The sequence below is a fragment of the Vombatus ursinus genome, unplaced genomic scaffold (assembly GCF_900497805.2).
Source record: "Vombatus ursinus unplaced genomic scaffold, bare-nosed wombat genome assembly UNPS02014812.1, whole genome shotgun sequence".
Lineage (NCBI taxonomy): Eukaryota > Metazoa > Chordata > Mammalia > Diprotodontia > Vombatidae > Vombatus > Vombatus ursinus.
This window is the reverse complement of record NW_020954590.1, coordinates 102,318,909-102,337,107: the sequence shown is the minus strand read 5'-3', so window position 1 is coordinate 102,337,107 and position 18,199 is coordinate 102,318,909. Positions and strand designations below refer to the sequence as shown.

Below are 18,199 nucleotides of genomic sequence, written 5' to 3'. Positions count from 1 at the left end.
TTCTGTGATCTCTTTGGATATAAACCCAGTAGTGGAATAGCAGGGTAAGAAGACATGTACAATTTAGGGACTTTTGGGTTCAAGTTTCAAATTACTTTCGAGAAAGGCTGGACCACTTCACAGCTCCACTAAAACTGAAAAAGTGTAAATGACATCCTACAGCTCCTCCAGTAATTTGTCAGTTTTCTTTTTAATTATCTTTGCCTATATAGTGGAAGTGAGTTACTTCTCTAATTATTAGTGATTTGGATAATTTTTTTTTCATAATGCTCTTGACACTCTTTCATTGTGAACTATACATTCATATCCTTTGACTATACTTGGTAATACTTATGAAATATTGTTCTTTTTATTGGGAAATTTCCAGCAAAGATTTCTTACCAGTTAACTGTTCCTTCTGATTTTTGCTGCATTAATTTTGTTTGTGCAAAAAATTGTCAATTTTAAGTACTCAAAACTGTATATTTTATCTTTGTGTTGCTCTCATGTCTGGACATGCTCTCTTGCTTTAACCCCTAGTAACAAAAGTATTTCCATACATGCCCCTCTAATTAATGTGACCTTTTATATCTAAATCATGTACATTTATCTTGACCTATAATGTGAAGTATTGATTTAAACAGGGGCATCCTTCTATAATATACAATCTTGATACCTTGATATTCAAAGCAGGAAGAAACAAAGCAGAGAAAATTACTATGTAATAATATCCCTATTGAATATTGATGCAAAAAATTAGTTAATATATTAATGCAGAGGCTTCAACAGTGTATTTAAAAGATTATATACTAGACCAAATTGGATTTATACCAAGAATGCTTAGTTGGTTTAATATGATAAATATAAACATAATAAGCCATACTACTAATAGTAAAAATAATATAATTGTTAAGTTGGTGAAAATTTTTTGACAAAACATAGATTTCTATTAAAAAGACTAAAATGCATAGAAATAAACACATTTTTCCTTAATATGATTAATAGTAACTATCTAAAACCAAGGTCCAGAATTATTTGTGAGAAATTATAGAGCTAGGTTTCTTAATCTGAGGATCATGAACTTGATTTTTAAAATACTTTGATAAATGTATTTCAAAATAATTTATATCCTTTGTAATTTTATATATGTTATCTTATGCATTTAAAAATATTCTGAAAGGAAGGTCTATAGACTTTGCCAGTCTGCCAAAGGGATCCATGACACACAAAAAAGATTAAGATGCCCTGTTTCAGAAGCCTTTCCAATAAGAACAAGGACAAATAAAGGATAGGTCTTATTACTATTCGTACTCAATCTAGTGCTAAAAATTCTAGATGTAGCAGTTAGACAAATGATTATGCATTACTGAAATTAGCTTTTCATTGTCAGTATAATGATCTCTTTAGAGAGCCATAAAAATCAAAAATTTCATTTTTGCATAATTTATTTATTCCTGGGATTAACTGCTCTTTGCATGTTTGATAGAATTCATCAATATGTCCATCTGGTCTCAGGATTTTCTTCAAGAGCTCATTTGTAGTTTCTTAGATTTCTTTCTGAAATTGGATTATTTAAATTTTCTACTTCCTAATTTGTTATCTGGGTATTTTTTTTGTAAACATTCATCCATTTCATCTAAGTTATCCATTTTGTTGGCATAAATCATTATTGAGAATATTCTTCAATTTTCATTTCGTGTGAATTACTTTTAATTTTTGTCTCTAACAATTTGGTTTTCTTTTCAAAAATATTAGTTACTCATGTATTGTATTAAGCATTTTTTCATCAAAATCTTTTTATTTATCAAATCAATGGTATTTTAGCTTTCATTTTTGTCAATTTCTTCTTTGATTTTCAAAATTTCTATATTGGTGTTTAGTTGGTATTGCTTTTCTAGTTTTGTTTTGTTTTGTTTTGCGGTTTATGTCTAATCTGTTGATCTCTTCTTTGTCTTTTATGATGATAAAAATAAATTTTCCAAAAGGCTTGATTTGGCTTCATCTCAGAAATTTCGCTATGTTATCTCATTATTGTTATTTCTTTGAAGATATCTATTGTTTCTTTAATTTCTTCTTTGAACCACCAATTTTATAATATTAAATTATTTAGAATCAAATCAATTTTAATCCTTTTCCCAAAGATCCTTTATTTAATAGCTCTCTTTAATATATTTACTGTGTTGTGATCATTAAAGAACATACTTAACATTTCTGCTTTTCTGCATCTTAGTGAGATTTTTAATACCCTAACATATGATTAATTTTTATAAAGTTATCCTACACAACTAAGAAATATGTATACTTCATTCTACTCCCATTCAGAAATCAGAGTTCTATCCTATGTAACTTTTCTAAAGGTCTACTCAAGTCTGTAACTTCTTTGTTTATCATTTTGTTAGATATGTCTATGGCTGGAAGAGTACACAGAGGTCCCCAACTATTATAAGCTTTATTAAATATTGCTCTCTATAGATTAACTTTTCCTTCAGGTATTTAGATGCTTTCATTCAATGGATACATATTAAGAACCGATAATAATTTGGTGTTTATGGTTCCTTTAAATACTTTCCCTGTTTATCCCTTCCTTTTAATCAAGAATATTTTTATTGTGCCTTCTCTGAGATGATTACTACCTCTGTTTTTTGTTTATTTGAAGCATAATAAGTGCTGCTACAGCCTTTTAATCCTTTATGAACATCCTTGAAATGTTTCCAGTAAACAACATATTATTATTAGATTCTACTTTCCATGAGCTATCTATCCTTTATCATTTTATAAGTGAGTTCATACCACTGACATCCACAGTAATGATTTTAAATTGTTTTATGTCCTTCTATTTTATCTTACTTTTTACCTCTCCACATCTCATCTCTCATCCCATTGTTTACAAAAAAGGTAGTAAGAATGTTCTTGACATTAATAAGCAATATCCTTCTACTCCACTTGCCCCTCTTCTCTTTTCCTTGAGTGGACATCAATTATAGGATTTTGCCATTTCTTTCTTTGCCTTTAATCCTCTCTCCCTGCTCTCACCTGTTTCCCAACTGAATGTCATTTTGCTACACCAAACTTTTTGCAAGTGTTTTCAACCCTCCTCTGTCAAATTCGGATACAAGTAAACTTCATGTGATGCCCACTTCTCCCATACTTTCTTCCATGTTTATATAGTTTTTCTGGAGTACACCAATTATTTGAAACATTAAGTTCCACATCTCCTTTCTACTCCCCTCTTACCCATGTATTTCTTTTATCCTCTCTCTTTTTTTTTTTTTAACCTTAAATTAAGACCACTGAAACAGAACAAATTCAACCCCAGGCTTTGTTTGTATTATTTACTCTTTCTATGATTCTTGAAGTGAAAAGGGTTCTGGTGGGACACTCATTTCTTCTCCATCTATTAAAAGGTAATACAGGAGCAGCCAGATGGAGCAGTGGATAGAGCGGTGGCCCTGGAGTCAGGAGGACCTGAGTTCAAATCCGGCCTCAGACACATGATACTCACTAGCTGTGTGACCCTGGGCAAGTCACTTAACCCTGACTGCCTCACCAAAAAAAAAAAAAATGGTAACACATACCCATCATATAGTCCCTTCCAAATGCTCCAATGTATTTACCTTACTAGGTTTCTCTTTACTCCTGTGTTTTATATTTCAAAGATTCTATTCAGGTCTGGTCTTTTCATCAGGAATTCCTGGAAGTCCTCCATGTCATTAAAGATCCATTCTTCCCTCATCCATTTTTCCCTTGTAGGACCATACTCAGTTTTTCTAATATAATTTTTGGTTATAAGCTTTTTGTAATATTGCGTTCCAAGTGCTCTTTTCCATTATAGTGGTAGCTGCCAAGTTACATGGTCCCAATTGTGATTTTTTGGTGTTTGAGTTCTTTCTTTCCAATGTAATTTTGTCCTTAACCCTAGAAGCTCTGGATTTTGGTCTGAAGTTGCTTGGAATTTTTATTTTAGAATTTCTTTCAAGAGGTGATAAGTGGATTATTCTTAATTTTACTGTGCCATCTGGTTCTAATAAGTCTTAGCAGTTTTCATTCTGATTTATTAAAATATGGTGACTAGGCTTTTTTTTGTTATTATTTTTCAAGACAATGTTTCTTAGATTATTTTTACCTTGACCTATTCTGTCGGTCTGCTATTTCTGAGAGGATTTGCACTACATTTTCTTTGATTTCACTGTCACATTTCCTGTTTTCTGATGAGTCATTGATTTGTGTGGTTCATTTTAAGTTCTGAGGGGTCTATTATTTGGTTAAGATTTTCTAATTCATGTACTAATCTATTTATTCTCCTTTCAATTCTTTCCTTTATCGTCTCATTTCATTTAAATATCCTTTTTAAAAACCTCTTCAAAGAATTCTAGTAGACTTTCTGGCCATGACATTCCTTCCCCCAGACTCTGTCCATAGAAACTATTCAGTTTCTCTCTTCCTCCAGACTTGTTTTGTGAACTTCCTCCTATTCACAAAGCCTTTATCATCAATATTTTCTTTAGTTTATTCATATTTCCGGCTTTACTTCCTGAATTAAGACTTTTTTCATGATTTCCCCTGCATATTTGGATAGGGCAGTAGGCTCATTTGCTCTCAATGGGTATTGTCTGGGGTCCTGCCATTGGCCCTTCCCTTCTGCTGGTATTTGCTGTGCACAAAGTACTAATAGGCCCTATGTTTGTTGGTATCATCTGGGTACAAAATGCTTACCTCTTGAAGGTTATCAAGAATGGCTCACATCAGCTTGCCACAAACTTTCCAAGCCTCTTGAATACATAAACTTATTGCTGCCCATTTGATAGCAACTTTGCTGGCTAAACCATGCTGGGTCCCCGCCGCTGAGGCACTCCAACCTTCCTTCTGATCTCTGTGTCTGGGATGTATTTGATCCTGCAGAGGCTTCCAGGTTGAGCACTGCTTTTGGAAGCCAGAAAGTTCCCATGTATTTTATCTGCACTAAGCTCAAGCCAGCTCCTCTTGCTGGGCCTCATCTTTAATGCCTTCAGAATTCTGGATGTCCCCCTTTGCCAGTTTAAGCTGGATGAATGTACTGACTATAGCATCTTTCTTTTTTTCTTAATTATTTTTTGGCCTGACAACTCTTCATGTATCTTTTATGATGTACATTTGGGAAGTGAGTTATTCTGCTCTTATTCACTCTGCAATCTTAACTCGAAACGTCTGGTTATAATCTTAAAGTATATTCTTCATATCCCAGAAAAAAAGATAGTTTCATTCTCAAAAGGTATAGTCTATGCCATTTAATTCTTCTCCAGATGATCACGGATTTAACTACATTAGAAAAATTAAAGAAGAAAATTTCTCTTCTTCCCAAGCCAGAGCAATAAGATACCACTTTTGAGGACAAGTCTAAGATGTGGTTTTCCACTAAAAACCATTCACCAGACACTGGATTTAGAAATTCTATGGATATTGATATAAGCATTTACATGATCAGTACAACGCTGGATACATACTTTGGAGTATACACTCCTTCTCTTTAGGTATTATTCCAAACTTTATATATTTACCCGAGGTTTAAGTGGTTTTACTGTTGGAATATCAGTTCCTTCAGCCCTTTGCCTGCTTGAATCAAAGGCCTTCCGTTTTTTAGTGGCAGTTTTCTGACAAATTGGCCCATGCTTCTTCTGTTAGAGGAAAGAGAAAACACAGTGCATCATTTTATTTTCAATAAGGAATAATATAAGCTCTTGAATTTTTAGCCAAGCTATTTTAAAGGAAAAATCTCAATGTATTTATAGCAACTATGAAAACATAGTTTATGTTAAAATCTGAAAGACAGTAGTGAGCAATGATAACACATGCTTATGTTTTAATACATACTGAAACTCCATTATTTAATCATTATTACTAATATCAAACATATACATTGTATTTTTTTCTTATTCAATTTCCTATGTCTTTAACATATCGAGTTCCCACAGATCACATCAGCATTTTTTGCAATCTGTATTCGTCCCTACACTAACCCCACTACTACTGCAATTATAAACTGCTTTAACACCTTCCATTGTAGTTCTTTTTGCTCTAGTTCTTATCCTACCCTTTGAAAGAAACTCAGTGAATGAAATGGAAGTTGGAATAAAGTAATTATTACATTCTTAATGAGACCTGCAAAAAGAAAAATTGCATACTTGTTTTTAGCCAACTTAGGTGATTATAGTCAAGAAAGGCTATCAAAGGTCTAGCATGGTAATTTGGCCATAATGAATTGAGATACTGAAGAGCTCCAGAACCTTTTCAGTATTAGAGAATCTCAGAATAAGAGTTTGACCTGTAGCATGAATATATACTACATAATCCCTGACAAGTGGCCAGGTAGCTTCTCACAAGAATAGTGAAGAATAATATCTCATAAGAAAGTCCACATGCTTAGATAATTCTCATTGTTAAGAAGTTGTTATGTGAAACTAAAACCTGTCTCAACCTAATTTCTACCCATTAGATCTCCTCTCTAGGATCAAACAGATAAGCCAAAGGATCATATGATTTTGAAGAACTTAAGATATCAGCTAGTTTGATGCCCTGAATATTCCAAAGTCACAAATTTAATAGGCAGCAAATAAGCATATGAACCCAGTCTGACTTCAAATTCAGTGCCCTTTCCATTAAATCAAGTTGCCCTTCTTCCAAATAACAATGTCTGAAATATTTTAAGACAGTAAGTGATTATGTTCCTCTTGAGTTTTTTGTTGTGGTGGTGGTTGTTGTTTTGTTTTGGCAAAACATCCCTAGTTCAACTTGAATGTCAACTGCCTAGATGCATGACTCAATTTACCTTCTTCTTCTTGGCTTCAAGAAAGTAAGGCAGCAAAAGGATAAGATTCAACACAATTTTAATGGGGTGGCTAGCTGCACTGGAACATTATGAGAGCCATACTCAACAACACTTCCTATGCCTTGATTTTAGTAATTAACTGTAGTTAAAAACACCCCCATTTTCAATAAAGATTCTACTGCTATTCTAGTTATCCTTATTATAACGCTTAACTTCTAGGACTAGAATGAGAACCTTGAAAAGAACTGTACAAAATTAAATGAAAATTACCTCTGGCATCACAATTATGGTTTTCTGATAGATCTTTGTTTTATGTTTCCCCTGCTTGTAATGTTTTCCTTCCATGTCTAAGAAAGTATTTTTTTAAAAGTAGTTTCATCAAAATCCATTGTACTGTGGAAACCACTTAATATGCTAAATAGGATACCTTACTGAATGACTACCTCCTAAAACTATGCCTACCAGATAACACTTACTTCAAAATCTTAAATCGAGTAATTTAATACTATAGGCCTTCGTTTTCACTTGTAAAGATGGACAGAATAATAAAACCACTTTTCAAGGTTAAGACTGAAAGAGCACACTTATTTTTGTAATTACAAAGAACAAAGACAGCAGCAAAGGGGTTTCAATGGAAATGAAATTAATCAATGCCAGCAATACTTTCTCAAAACTGTTTCATTGTGAAATAGGTGAAATTTATTGTTTACATATTCTCTCTTTCCTGAAAAGGTCCTCCCCTTTCTCCTCCCTGATGCTATCTACCCTGCTCACTCTGTTCTTCTTCCCCTAGAATTCTATGATGCTTTTCACTCTTATAGAATCTCGATCTCTGCTAGCTGTCAACTAATTTATTCACTGCTTTATTAGATATTTATTAATCACTTAGCATTTTCACTTCAGTACGGAACTCCTTAAGATTATTCAAAAAACAAAAGGTATGAAGCTCAAATAGAATATTGAATAAATGAGGTTAACTGGTATAAGTTGTCCTTTCTAGCATCCCATCCACCTATCACACTATGGAGGTAGTTCCATACAAAGCTGGTGTAGTACTTCAATGAATCCATGATTTCATCAACATAGATATTCCCTCAATCAATGTGGATTCCAACACATTGCTGGCTTAATAAATGCAGATGCAAACAGGCAAATAATCAATGTACTCACTAAGGCAACTGGAAAGAAGGTTCTTCCACAGATCTTGCATGGTAACAATTCCCCAATTTGTACTACACTTCCATTTTCTAAAAGAAAAAAAAAATCAATAAACAATTTTCAGTTTTCTTAGCTCACAAATTAAACTATGTAACCCTAAATCTTATTTATTACTAAACAGCTGTTAGGTCAATAAATTTAAATTCATGAAGCTCTGTGAAAAATCTTAGTTATTTAAATTTTAAAATCCTATATACAAATTAATATCTGCTACCCACAATGTACAATATCCAATTATTACAGTGATTTAATCATTCAGACCAAATATGAAAAAGTCATAAAAATTCAAGGACTATAAAATGGATCTTTCTAAACATAATCTTCTTCAATTTATATTAACCTAAGGTTATTTTTTTAAATGAAAATATCAAGGACTTGAACATTACCAAAAAGCCATATATTCCCAGGTACTAAGCTACCCCCAACTTATAAATGGAACTAAGTTGGACTATGAAACAAGTTAACCCTCTCAGAACACAATGCTCTAGGAAAATTTAAAAAAAAAAAAAGCACTCTAGCAACCTAAAAGAAGTTTCCCAAAGTAATTACCTAAAAATAACAGTTTTGGAATTGAAAATCTTACACTGTGCTGTATATTTTAATACAAGTATTTTGCTTTAAAGATAACCTAGTTTTCCATGCAAAATGCATTTACATTTACAATTATTTTACCATCACATAAATAATATTAAGAAACTCTAATCTCCACAAGATATATTCTACAAGTTGTCATTCACTTACTCAGAAAACAATCTACAATGTAACATGTATCTAGACTACTCAAATTTTATTATTCAAACAACTGTTACCTCTGACAATAACATTCATCGTATATTAGAATTATAGTATCTAACCATATAACTTAACTTTATTCCTAAATAATTTTTTAAAAAACCTGTCATTCTATAAAAGGTTAGAACAAAAAGAAATTTTCTATTTTCTCATCAATCTTTTAATGTGTACTTACTAATATGATTTTTCTTGGTTTGTTATGTTAAAATAAAGTTGAAGAAATAATTGATTTATGAAATACCACTAATTAAATTTTAATTTAAAAAACAGTACAAATATGACAGCCTCATTTTAAAGCATCTACTGAGTTCCCCCAAATCCAGTGGAACCAAATAACAGCCACTAACCTAAATTCAAATACAGTAAGCAAAGAACTATATTTACTTCTAATTTCCCTAGTACTTCAAGGCCCTATTTTTTTTTAACTGATACTGTCATATCTATCACAAAAGACTGAGGCCAGTACCGTGAAAGTTAAGCAACACAAAATACAAAAGCCAGGGTAAGCTCTGCCTGGTTCTTCCTTCTCCAATAGCAGAAGGTAGGTTATTTGGGGAGAGCAACTTCAGCTACCTGGATCATCTAACTCCATTAACAATCCAGAAAGCTGAAGTTGTTGCTGACTTTTATCTTGAGGTAGAAGTGATGGACTACAGTGTCAGCACAATATTAATCAATGAAATACAACCTGTCATATAATCTCTACGGTTTTCAGGTATTCTTATATTCTTTCCCCCCTCCCCCTACAAAATCATAATAATAATAATAATAATCACCAACACATTCTCAAAACCATAAAATTCTATTAAAATTGTATTATGTGTAAGTGTTTAAAGACAACTATATGAAAGAGGGATAGGGTCTGGAACTGTAATTTCATTAGTACAGGTGAGGGAACTCCCTCTAACAGTGCAGGTCAGTATCTTCTCTATAATTTACAACTTCTGAGAGTTGCCTGGAGCATTGAAAGATTGAGGGTCACACTAACAGTATGTGTAAGAAGAACCTGAATTCAGGTGTTCCTGACCATGAGACTGATACTCTAGTCACTATACCGCACTATGTTTTCCTACACATAAAGTTCAAGCAGGTTATCTTTGCTATGTTTAATTAAGAAATGGCCAGAGTTGCCCAGATTTCTCATTTAATAGAATTTTTAGTATACATGTGTACACTGTTCACTTAGACTATTAACTGAGACATAAAAATAATGGTATCAAATGAGGTGTTACAATGGTGGTTAAGCCAAGCTCTACCTTAAATATATCTCAAGAGTAATGAGATCTAAAATGAGACAGCCTAATCTTTATACATGATACAAAGGACCACATAATATGAATGACTGCCCCAACAACAAGAGTTAAATACCTAATAGTGCACTACTCAGTATGTCAGTGAGTAATAATTACTCCCCTTTGCTCATAAACAAGCTCTAGAGTTCTACAGAATCCCAGAACTACCATATGACTATAGTTGATCTTTTCCCTGTGGAAAAATCATCTAGGACAAGAATGTTCAGAGAGAAATTAATGAGTAAAAGCTCCACAATTTTTCTCTACTCCAGGCCTGATAATTCCTTTCAAAAAGGATACTTCACTGGGCAGGAGAGAGTTCACAGCATTTTATCATAGCATAAAACTCCTTAGGTATACAAAATTCTGCATAGCTACAATTGGGTGATTCTCCTAAAAAAAAAATGAGGAAGAAAGAAAGTATGTTCTGCTACAATTTGAGTGCTAATGGACATAAGATTAGCATTTCCTAACAAATAAAACAAAATTAACAGTGTACCACTAATGCCAGAAAATTTTCAAACAACCAAGCTCAAAAATGTGACCTATTATTATGAATTTATCCTAACCACATTATTGATGCTGATGGGAACCAATGTAGTTAGCAATATCAAAACTTGAGTTATAGGTGTCAAGACATCAGGAAACACTCTTTTCCAGAGCTAAGGCCCAGCAAGCAAGCCGTGTCTTGGACTTGGCATAACAACAATCCTTTGCACTCACTGTCTGGATGATCTCACTCTGGCAAAATGTAGTTTTGACCAGCACCAGATGTTCACCGAGGGATTTATGATTTTCATATTAATCAATAACTACTTAGATTTGTTAGGCACAGTGGATAGAGCACCGGCCCTGAAGTCAGGAGGACCTGAGTTCAAATCCAGCCTCAGACCAAACATTTGACACTTACTAGCTGTGTGACCCTGAGCAAGTCACTTAACCCCAACTGCCTTAAAAAAGAAAAAAAAAAGAAAAGAAAAGAAAAACAGATTTGTTGGAGCTCCCCTATTTCCCAGGAGATTCTGGCCTGACAGGTAAAGCTACAGTTGAAGTGCTGCAGCAGAAAGTGATCAATTACATCTTCTAACACTCTGAATAATTCCTGTGCTTGTAACTCCTAAATGAACCAAACCAGGTGCTACACTCCTGTTCCCACCATGCTAACTCTGGTTCTGTACTCCACTGAATGATTGCAAAGCTCAACAACCCTTAAGACCTGAGACAATCAACTTGGGGCTGTTCCCGCAGGACCCAAGAACACCTGTATTGCCCTAAAAATGCCTGTATGCATGGCTTGTCATGTGAACTGTTTACTTGAGACCTATGAGTGACTGTGTCGGTCCCGCCTTTTTGTGGTTTTCATGCTTAAAAACCCTACCCCTGCCACAAGCCACAAGCCCTCCTTTTCAGGAGGACTTCAGTTTGCAAACCTGTTTTTCCTCACTTTGAAATTAGACTTTTGTTTCATTCCTGACTCTCCTGTCTCTAGCCTGCTTTGTTCAGCTCTGGCCACCCACAGGTTAGAGACTGGTTCTAGTCTAGTTGACATAGGTTTTCTTGAAATAGTATTTAAAGATATGAAGGAAAATACCACTATCTAAAAACTTTAAAAAATCACAATCTATACTTAAGAAATAAATTAAATAAGTTTTAAAATAAAGGACAGCTAGGAGTGGTGTGTACACATATAATCCCTGCTACTAGGAAGGCTGAGGCTGGCATCTCTTGAGTTCAAGAGTTCTAAATTGCATTGGGCTAAATCATGGAGTGTCCATAACCACATTCAGAGGCCACCAGGTTGTCTAAGGAGAATCAAATTGGCCCAGTTATGAAGGAGAACAGGCTAAAGTTCCTGAAGGGGAAACGAAAGAGTGAAGCGAAAGAAATGAAATAATATAAACCCAGAATACTAAGCACTGACTACCTCCATGGAGTTGCCAGGCAACTGACAACTCTAGTGGCAACACAAGCGGACAATTTTATATTATATATTAGCCTTGCAACTCATTTCAGCATAATTAGATGAGGAGGTACAATGCTTCTTTACAACCTATGAGTCTAGAGAAAAGCAAAAGTTCAAAGGTAGACAGGAAAGGGCAGCCTGGGGTTGTATCTTCAAGACTCAAGAGTGGGTGGCAATCCCTCTGAAAAATCAGCTAAATTGAAAGGATTCTTGGAAGATGGTGAAATAAGTCAGAAAACTTTAGGCTCTACAAATTTCCTCCACAAAAAAAAAAGACAGAACATCTCCTCAAAGTGAACATGGAGCAGCAGAAATAAACAAAAGTTAAGGTAAGGCAGTTGTCCTCCTAAGGCAATATGAGAAGACCCCAGGAAACACTGGACCTCCAGAGATAGAGGCTTGGCCTGAGTGAAGTGCAAACACCTCCAGGCCAACTCCAGGGAATCAATAAACAACAAGTCCTGGGGGCAGCTGGGTTGGGAAGCAGCCTCAGCCTCAGGAACTTTCACCTCATGAACAGTGTGGGGGTTGGAAGGCTCAGTGGTAAGAGGAAGCACCTTCCTCTGTCAAGGGACACCAAACACAGCTGTACTGACCAGATGGGATCCAGGTGCTGTTGTGGGGGGGAAGGAACTGGCACATACCTGGTGAGTGGGGTGGAGCAGCGGGGCATGGACCCTGCTGGCAGTTACAGGAGAGCAGCATCTCTGGTTTTGGCTCCAGGGCAAAGAGAACAGTTGAAATTTGCAGCCTCTGGAGGGACCACAGGGAGCAAGAGCTTTTCCAGGACATTGTAGCTAGGGGCCCCAGCTTTATAGATGGAGAGGAGTGTCCAAGGCTGGGTCCCCAGACAGAGCTCAAAAAATAACAATAAGAAGGACCTGAGGCCTGGGGCATAATTCCCCATACCTTCGGACTAGAACCTGAATATCAATAATAAGCTGCTAAAAATTAAAAAAAAAAAAAAGAATAAGCAAAGGAGAAAAAACCCAACCAGAGAGAGCTACCATGGAGATAGAGAAGATCTGGTTCATATTCAGAGGAAGATAGTGGGTCTTAAAAAGTCACTCCTTTTTCAATGACCAATTTCAAATGGTCACAAGCCCAAAAAGAGTTCTAGGAAGAACTTAATAAGGACTTTAAAAATCAACTAAGAGAGACTGAGGAAAAATTAGGGGAAAAAAATTAGAGCAATCCAAGAAAAATCAAGAAAATTATAAAAAGAAAGTCAACCAACTGGAAAAAAAGAATAAAAAAACTTAAGGAAGAAAATAATTCCTTTAAAACTAGAATTGGGCAAGGGGAAGCTAATGACATTATAAGACACCAAGAGATAATAAAACAAACTCAAAGGAATGAAAAATAGAAGAGAATGTGAAACATCTTTTCAGAAAAACTGGAGAACAGATCACATAAGAATAGTGAGACTACCTGAAAGTTGCAATCAAAAATAGATTCTTGATACAATATTACAAGACATTATCAAGGAAAATTGCCCTGAAGTTCTAGAACAAAAAGGTAAAGCAGAAATAGAAAAACATTCACCAATCACCACCTGAAAGAGATCCCAGAAGGAAAACTTAGAGGAATATCATAGCCAAGTTTCAAAGTTCCCAGGTTAAGGAAAAAATATTGTAAGCAACAAGAATAAAAACAATTTACATACTGTGGAGCTAAAATCAGGTTTACCCAACACCTAGCAGCTACTACTTTAAAGGACTGTATGTACTAGAACACTATATTTTGTAGAGCAAAAGAGCTGGGGTTATGAACAAGGGTAACTTACACAGCAATGTTAAGTATACCCTAAATGAAAAAGAAAAATGGACATAACAAAATGAAAGATTTTCAGGCATTTGTAACAAAAAGAACAGAACTTAATGGAAAATTCAACATATAAGATCCAGGAAAAATTTAAGGCAAATATTAAAGACCAATTACAAGGGACTCAATAAAATCAAACCATTTACTTCTTATATAGCTGAAAATGTCATCAGTACTCTTGTGACTGTCATCATATCTGGGTAGTTTGAAAGAAAAGCTTGGGCTGAGCTGTGCATGATAGGGTGATTCTAAAAAAATAAAACTGCTAGGAAGAAACAGAAAGGAGTAATTACCTCATATAAATGAGGCATGGAAGGAAGGCTTGATAGAGAAGCATGAGAAGGGACTGGTAGTGCTGGAACCTTACTCTCATAGGAAATGCGTTAAAGAGGGAACAGTATATACATCTAGAAGGGTATAAAAGTCTTCTGTATTTAGAAAGAAGAGGGCAAGGGGATAGGATAAGGGAAGGACTTTTAGAAAGGTTTTAGACTAAGAATTAGGAGGAAAGAGGGGTTAAGGGTGAAACTCATAGAAAGACAGGTAGATTAAGATAGAGGGTGGGGGGAGAGAATAAAGGAGGGACTCTTATAGGGGTGGGTAGATTAAAGCATAGGAGAGCAAGGTAGCTGGTAGAAGTAAATTAGAGGAGTGAGGAGGGATAAGGTAAATAGGGTGAGAAGGGTAATGAAGAATAATAATTTAGAATGTGAATGGGATGAATTTACCCATAAAACAGAAACAGCAGAATGGATTAAAAATATTAATTTAACACTGTGTCACTTTAAGGAAACACAATAAAAATAAAATACACACAGATAAAATAAAAGGCTGGAGTAGAATTTATTATGTAAAAAAAGCAGGGAGGGGCAGCTAGGTGGTACAGTGGATAGAGCACCAACCCTGGATTCAGGAGGACCTGAGTTCAAATCTGACCTCAGACATAACACTTACTACCTGTGTAAGGCCGGGCAAGTCACTCAACCCCATTACATAGCAACAAAAAAAAAAAAAAAAAAAAAAAAAAAAGCAGGGATAGTAATCATGATCTCCAAGTTAAAGCTAAAATAAATTCAATTAAAAGAGAAAAATAGGGAAACTACACTATGTGTCACCAATATTATTCAATATTGTTTAGGTTTCATTTCTCAAATATATAATGAACTTTGTCAAATTTATAAGAATATGAGTCATACCCCAATTGATCAAGGGATATGAATGGCAGGTTTTCAGTGAAAAAAATCAAAATATATATGTGTATATATAGATAAATAGCCAGAGATATTTGAAATAAATTCTCTAAATCACTACTGATTGAAGAAATGCAAATAAAAGATATCATTTTACACCTTTCAGATTGGCTAAAATGACAGATGCCCCTCAATTGGGGAATGGTTAAACAAGCTGTGTGTGTATATGATTGTGATGAAATACTACTCTGATACAAGAAATGATTATCTGGTTGATTTAGAAAAACATGAAACGACTTGTACCTAAAAAGAAAGATGCTATCCACCTCCAGAGAAAGGAATGGCAAACGGAAATATGCATAGTACAGTCTTTGTGTGTGTGTATGTGTGTGTGTGTGCATAGAAATGCATATATATATTCACATTTAATTGTAGCCTTCTCTGGAGGATGGGGGGAAGGTGCAGCAGAGAACAACAGAAAACCTAGAAGGAAGCACAGAAAGGCTGGGTAGCTTTAAAACAATGTGTTGTATTTATTACATAGGTTTTCTTGAAATGGAAATTTGTTTTATATTGAATCTTCTCTTATGTTCCGCACTTAAAAAGGTTTTTCTTTTCTCATTTTGTATTTAAAAAGCAGCTAAATTCACCAGAAGACTGAACACACTCTCGGTGATGAACTGGAGGGTGTGGCAAAGATTTTAATAAATGCTCTGGTGGGTGCTGTGTCACTGAAGGGAGAGCCTGTACCAATGAAATCTGAAAGATTTCCAAGTATCAAAGTTGTGATTTTAGCTGTTGAGAACTAGTAGCGTTCTGCTCTTTTAAAAGCATAACTTTAAGATTTCAAAAACTTTAAAATATTAAATTATCTCTCAATAATGTTGACCATGCAAAATAAAATTTTTAAAAATTAATCCATAAAGTTTTTTTTTTTAAATCTTACATTTTAGTATCTTAAGTGAATAATCACCAGCATCCCCTATTTTACAGACACACTGGAACAGTTAAGTGATCTGCCAATTAAACTACAGGAAAAAAAAAAAAAAGAATCTAGAACTCGATAGGTAAGTCCTAATGTATTACTCCTGGCCACAAACAGAATTTGGTTTAAAAAAAACTACTTTGCTTTTAACATTTTCTGCATTCTTCTTCAAAGTGTTTATATTACACACTTATTTGGCATAGATATGACTGTAAGCAGGACAAATGAAGGAAAAGCCAAGAAGCTGCTAGATTAAACGGAAAAATTTGTTCTTGGATGAAAGAAACTCTGCAAAATAATTCACATCATCTCATCATAATACATTTTAGTTGCCCTTTGGCATATTGAGTATTCAAGGGGAAAAATCATTTTACTCTGCATTTCACACCACAAAATTTTTCCCCTTTTGTACCACGAGGCCAATCTCCAAGTTCACACAACTCTCCCAAAACTGATGTTAAACTAGGCAGAAATAAGGAACAGAAAGAGGCCCCAGGGCCGAACACCTTTTAAAAGTCAACTGTACAGCTGCTATTGATCAAAATCTCCGAGGAACCCAACTTTCTGGTTTTCGATGAACCGCCCCCATGCGGGGGTGTCGGAAGGACAAGTGAACAGAAATAACAAGCGGCAGAAGGGCAGTAACCTCGGCCGCCCAGCCGCCGCTGCCCTGGGTCACCTCGGACCCGGGGCCGGGGCTCCAGGGCCGCGCTCGGACATTCTTCGGGGCGCGGGGGGGGGGGGGGGGGGGGGGCGGCCGTTTTTTTGTTTTTTTAGGGTTCCCAAAACAAACGGGCCCAAGCAAAAAAGCGGAAGGGGGGGACACGCCCCACGGCGGCCGCGGAGGAGGGGGAGGAAGACAATGAAGAGTCCAAGGGGGGGGGGGGCGGGGGGGCTTATTGAGGAAATCAAACGCACCGAGACCACCACGGGCCGGAGGAATGGACGGACGTACGGAGGGACATAACTGGGGACGGGCGTGTCCCGGCCGGAGAAGAGGGGCACAAATCACAGCGGAGGAAGCCTCGGAGGATGCCCCAGGGCTGCGGGACTTCCCCCGGGCAGGGGCTCAGGGGCTGGGGCGGGGCCGGGAGAAGGTGCGGCCGCCGGCCCGCCCCGCGCTGCCCCCTCTCCCCGGCTCCCCCTCCCGCCCGCCCCAGACCGAGGCCGGGGCCACCCCGGGCCCCGCCTCCTGAGCCCCCAGGCCCCGGGGTCGCTCCGGACGGGGGCGGCCGTTCCCGCTCTGCCCGGCCTCTCGCTCACCTCCCAGCCCCTCCATGGCGCCACAGGCTCCTGCTCTCGGGCTCCGGCTCCTCCAGCTCTCGCCGCCGCCGCCGCCCAGGCTCCTGCTTTAGCAACGCGGCCGCCGCCTCCCACCCTCTAACATCCCCCGCTCCCATTGGCTCAGGAGCTTCCTCCGAGGAGGGGGGAGAGGGGCTTGGGAGACGGGAGACGGGAGGGGGAGGGGGAAGGAGGAGGAGGAGGAGGATCACGCCCCCCCCACTCTCTTTCTCCATCCCTCCTCCCTCCTGGGCGCCGTGGTCATTTACCGCCCCTTGGCCGCTAGATCCCGGCATCTTTTCCACCCCCGCCTGAGCATCTGCCCAGTCCACCGTTCCGTTTTCCACTCTTCAGAGCCGCACGCCCACACCCCTGCCCCCCAGCTCCCCGCCTCCTTCTTCCCTGGACACCCTGATGCCCAGCCCCCTTCTCCCTTCTCCCCCTGCCCTGTACACATACCCCATGCCCCCTGCTTCCCCTCCACAGGACACCCCCAGCCCACCAGACCCAGCACAGCCCACATCCTTTGCATACCCAAGTCACCGGCTCACACCTGCTCTCCAGCAATTTCTATTACTCCTCTAGATTTTTGCCACTTACCTTCTTCTGCCTCCCCATCCACCCAGAAAACTTAGAAGAAAAAACCAAACCTGCAGCCATCCGTATACCCACCTTACATTTTGCCAGTCAATCTCATATTCTGCCCATAGCCAAAAATGAAAGAAAGGATATTTCTTAAATCCTTAAAACTGTAAGAAAAAAAAAAGATGGGGTTTTTATCCAGAGTAGATCTTGGTAATGATCTAGTCGATCCCCTTCCCCACCTTCACCCCCCTATTTAAGATCCCGAGAAGGGAATGGGACGATGGCCCC

The 18,199-nt window shown here is 37.2% G+C and overlaps 1 protein-coding gene across 3 annotated transcripts in view; it reads right to left on the bottom strand.

The window, feature by feature from the left end:
• LOC114054066 (zinc finger C2HC domain-containing protein 1A-like) overlaps positions 1-17,390 on the bottom strand; it is a 54,570-nt gene extending 37,180 nt beyond the window's left edge. For all 3 annotated transcript variants that reach the window (XM_027877145.1, XM_027877147.1, XM_027877146.1), the window contains exons 1-3: positions 17,309-17,390; positions 7,952-8,028; positions 5,514-5,630 (exon numbers count right to left, since the gene is read on the bottom strand). In XM_027877145.1, coding sequence (XP_027732946.1) covers positions 5,514-5,630; positions 7,952-8,028; positions 17,309-17,324 — 210 coding nt within the window. In that variant the 5' untranslated portion in view covers positions 17,325-17,390. The remainder of the gene's footprint in view (positions 1-5,513; positions 5,631-7,951; positions 8,029-17,308) is intronic.
• Between the last annotated feature and the right edge of the window lie 809 nt (positions 17,391-18,199).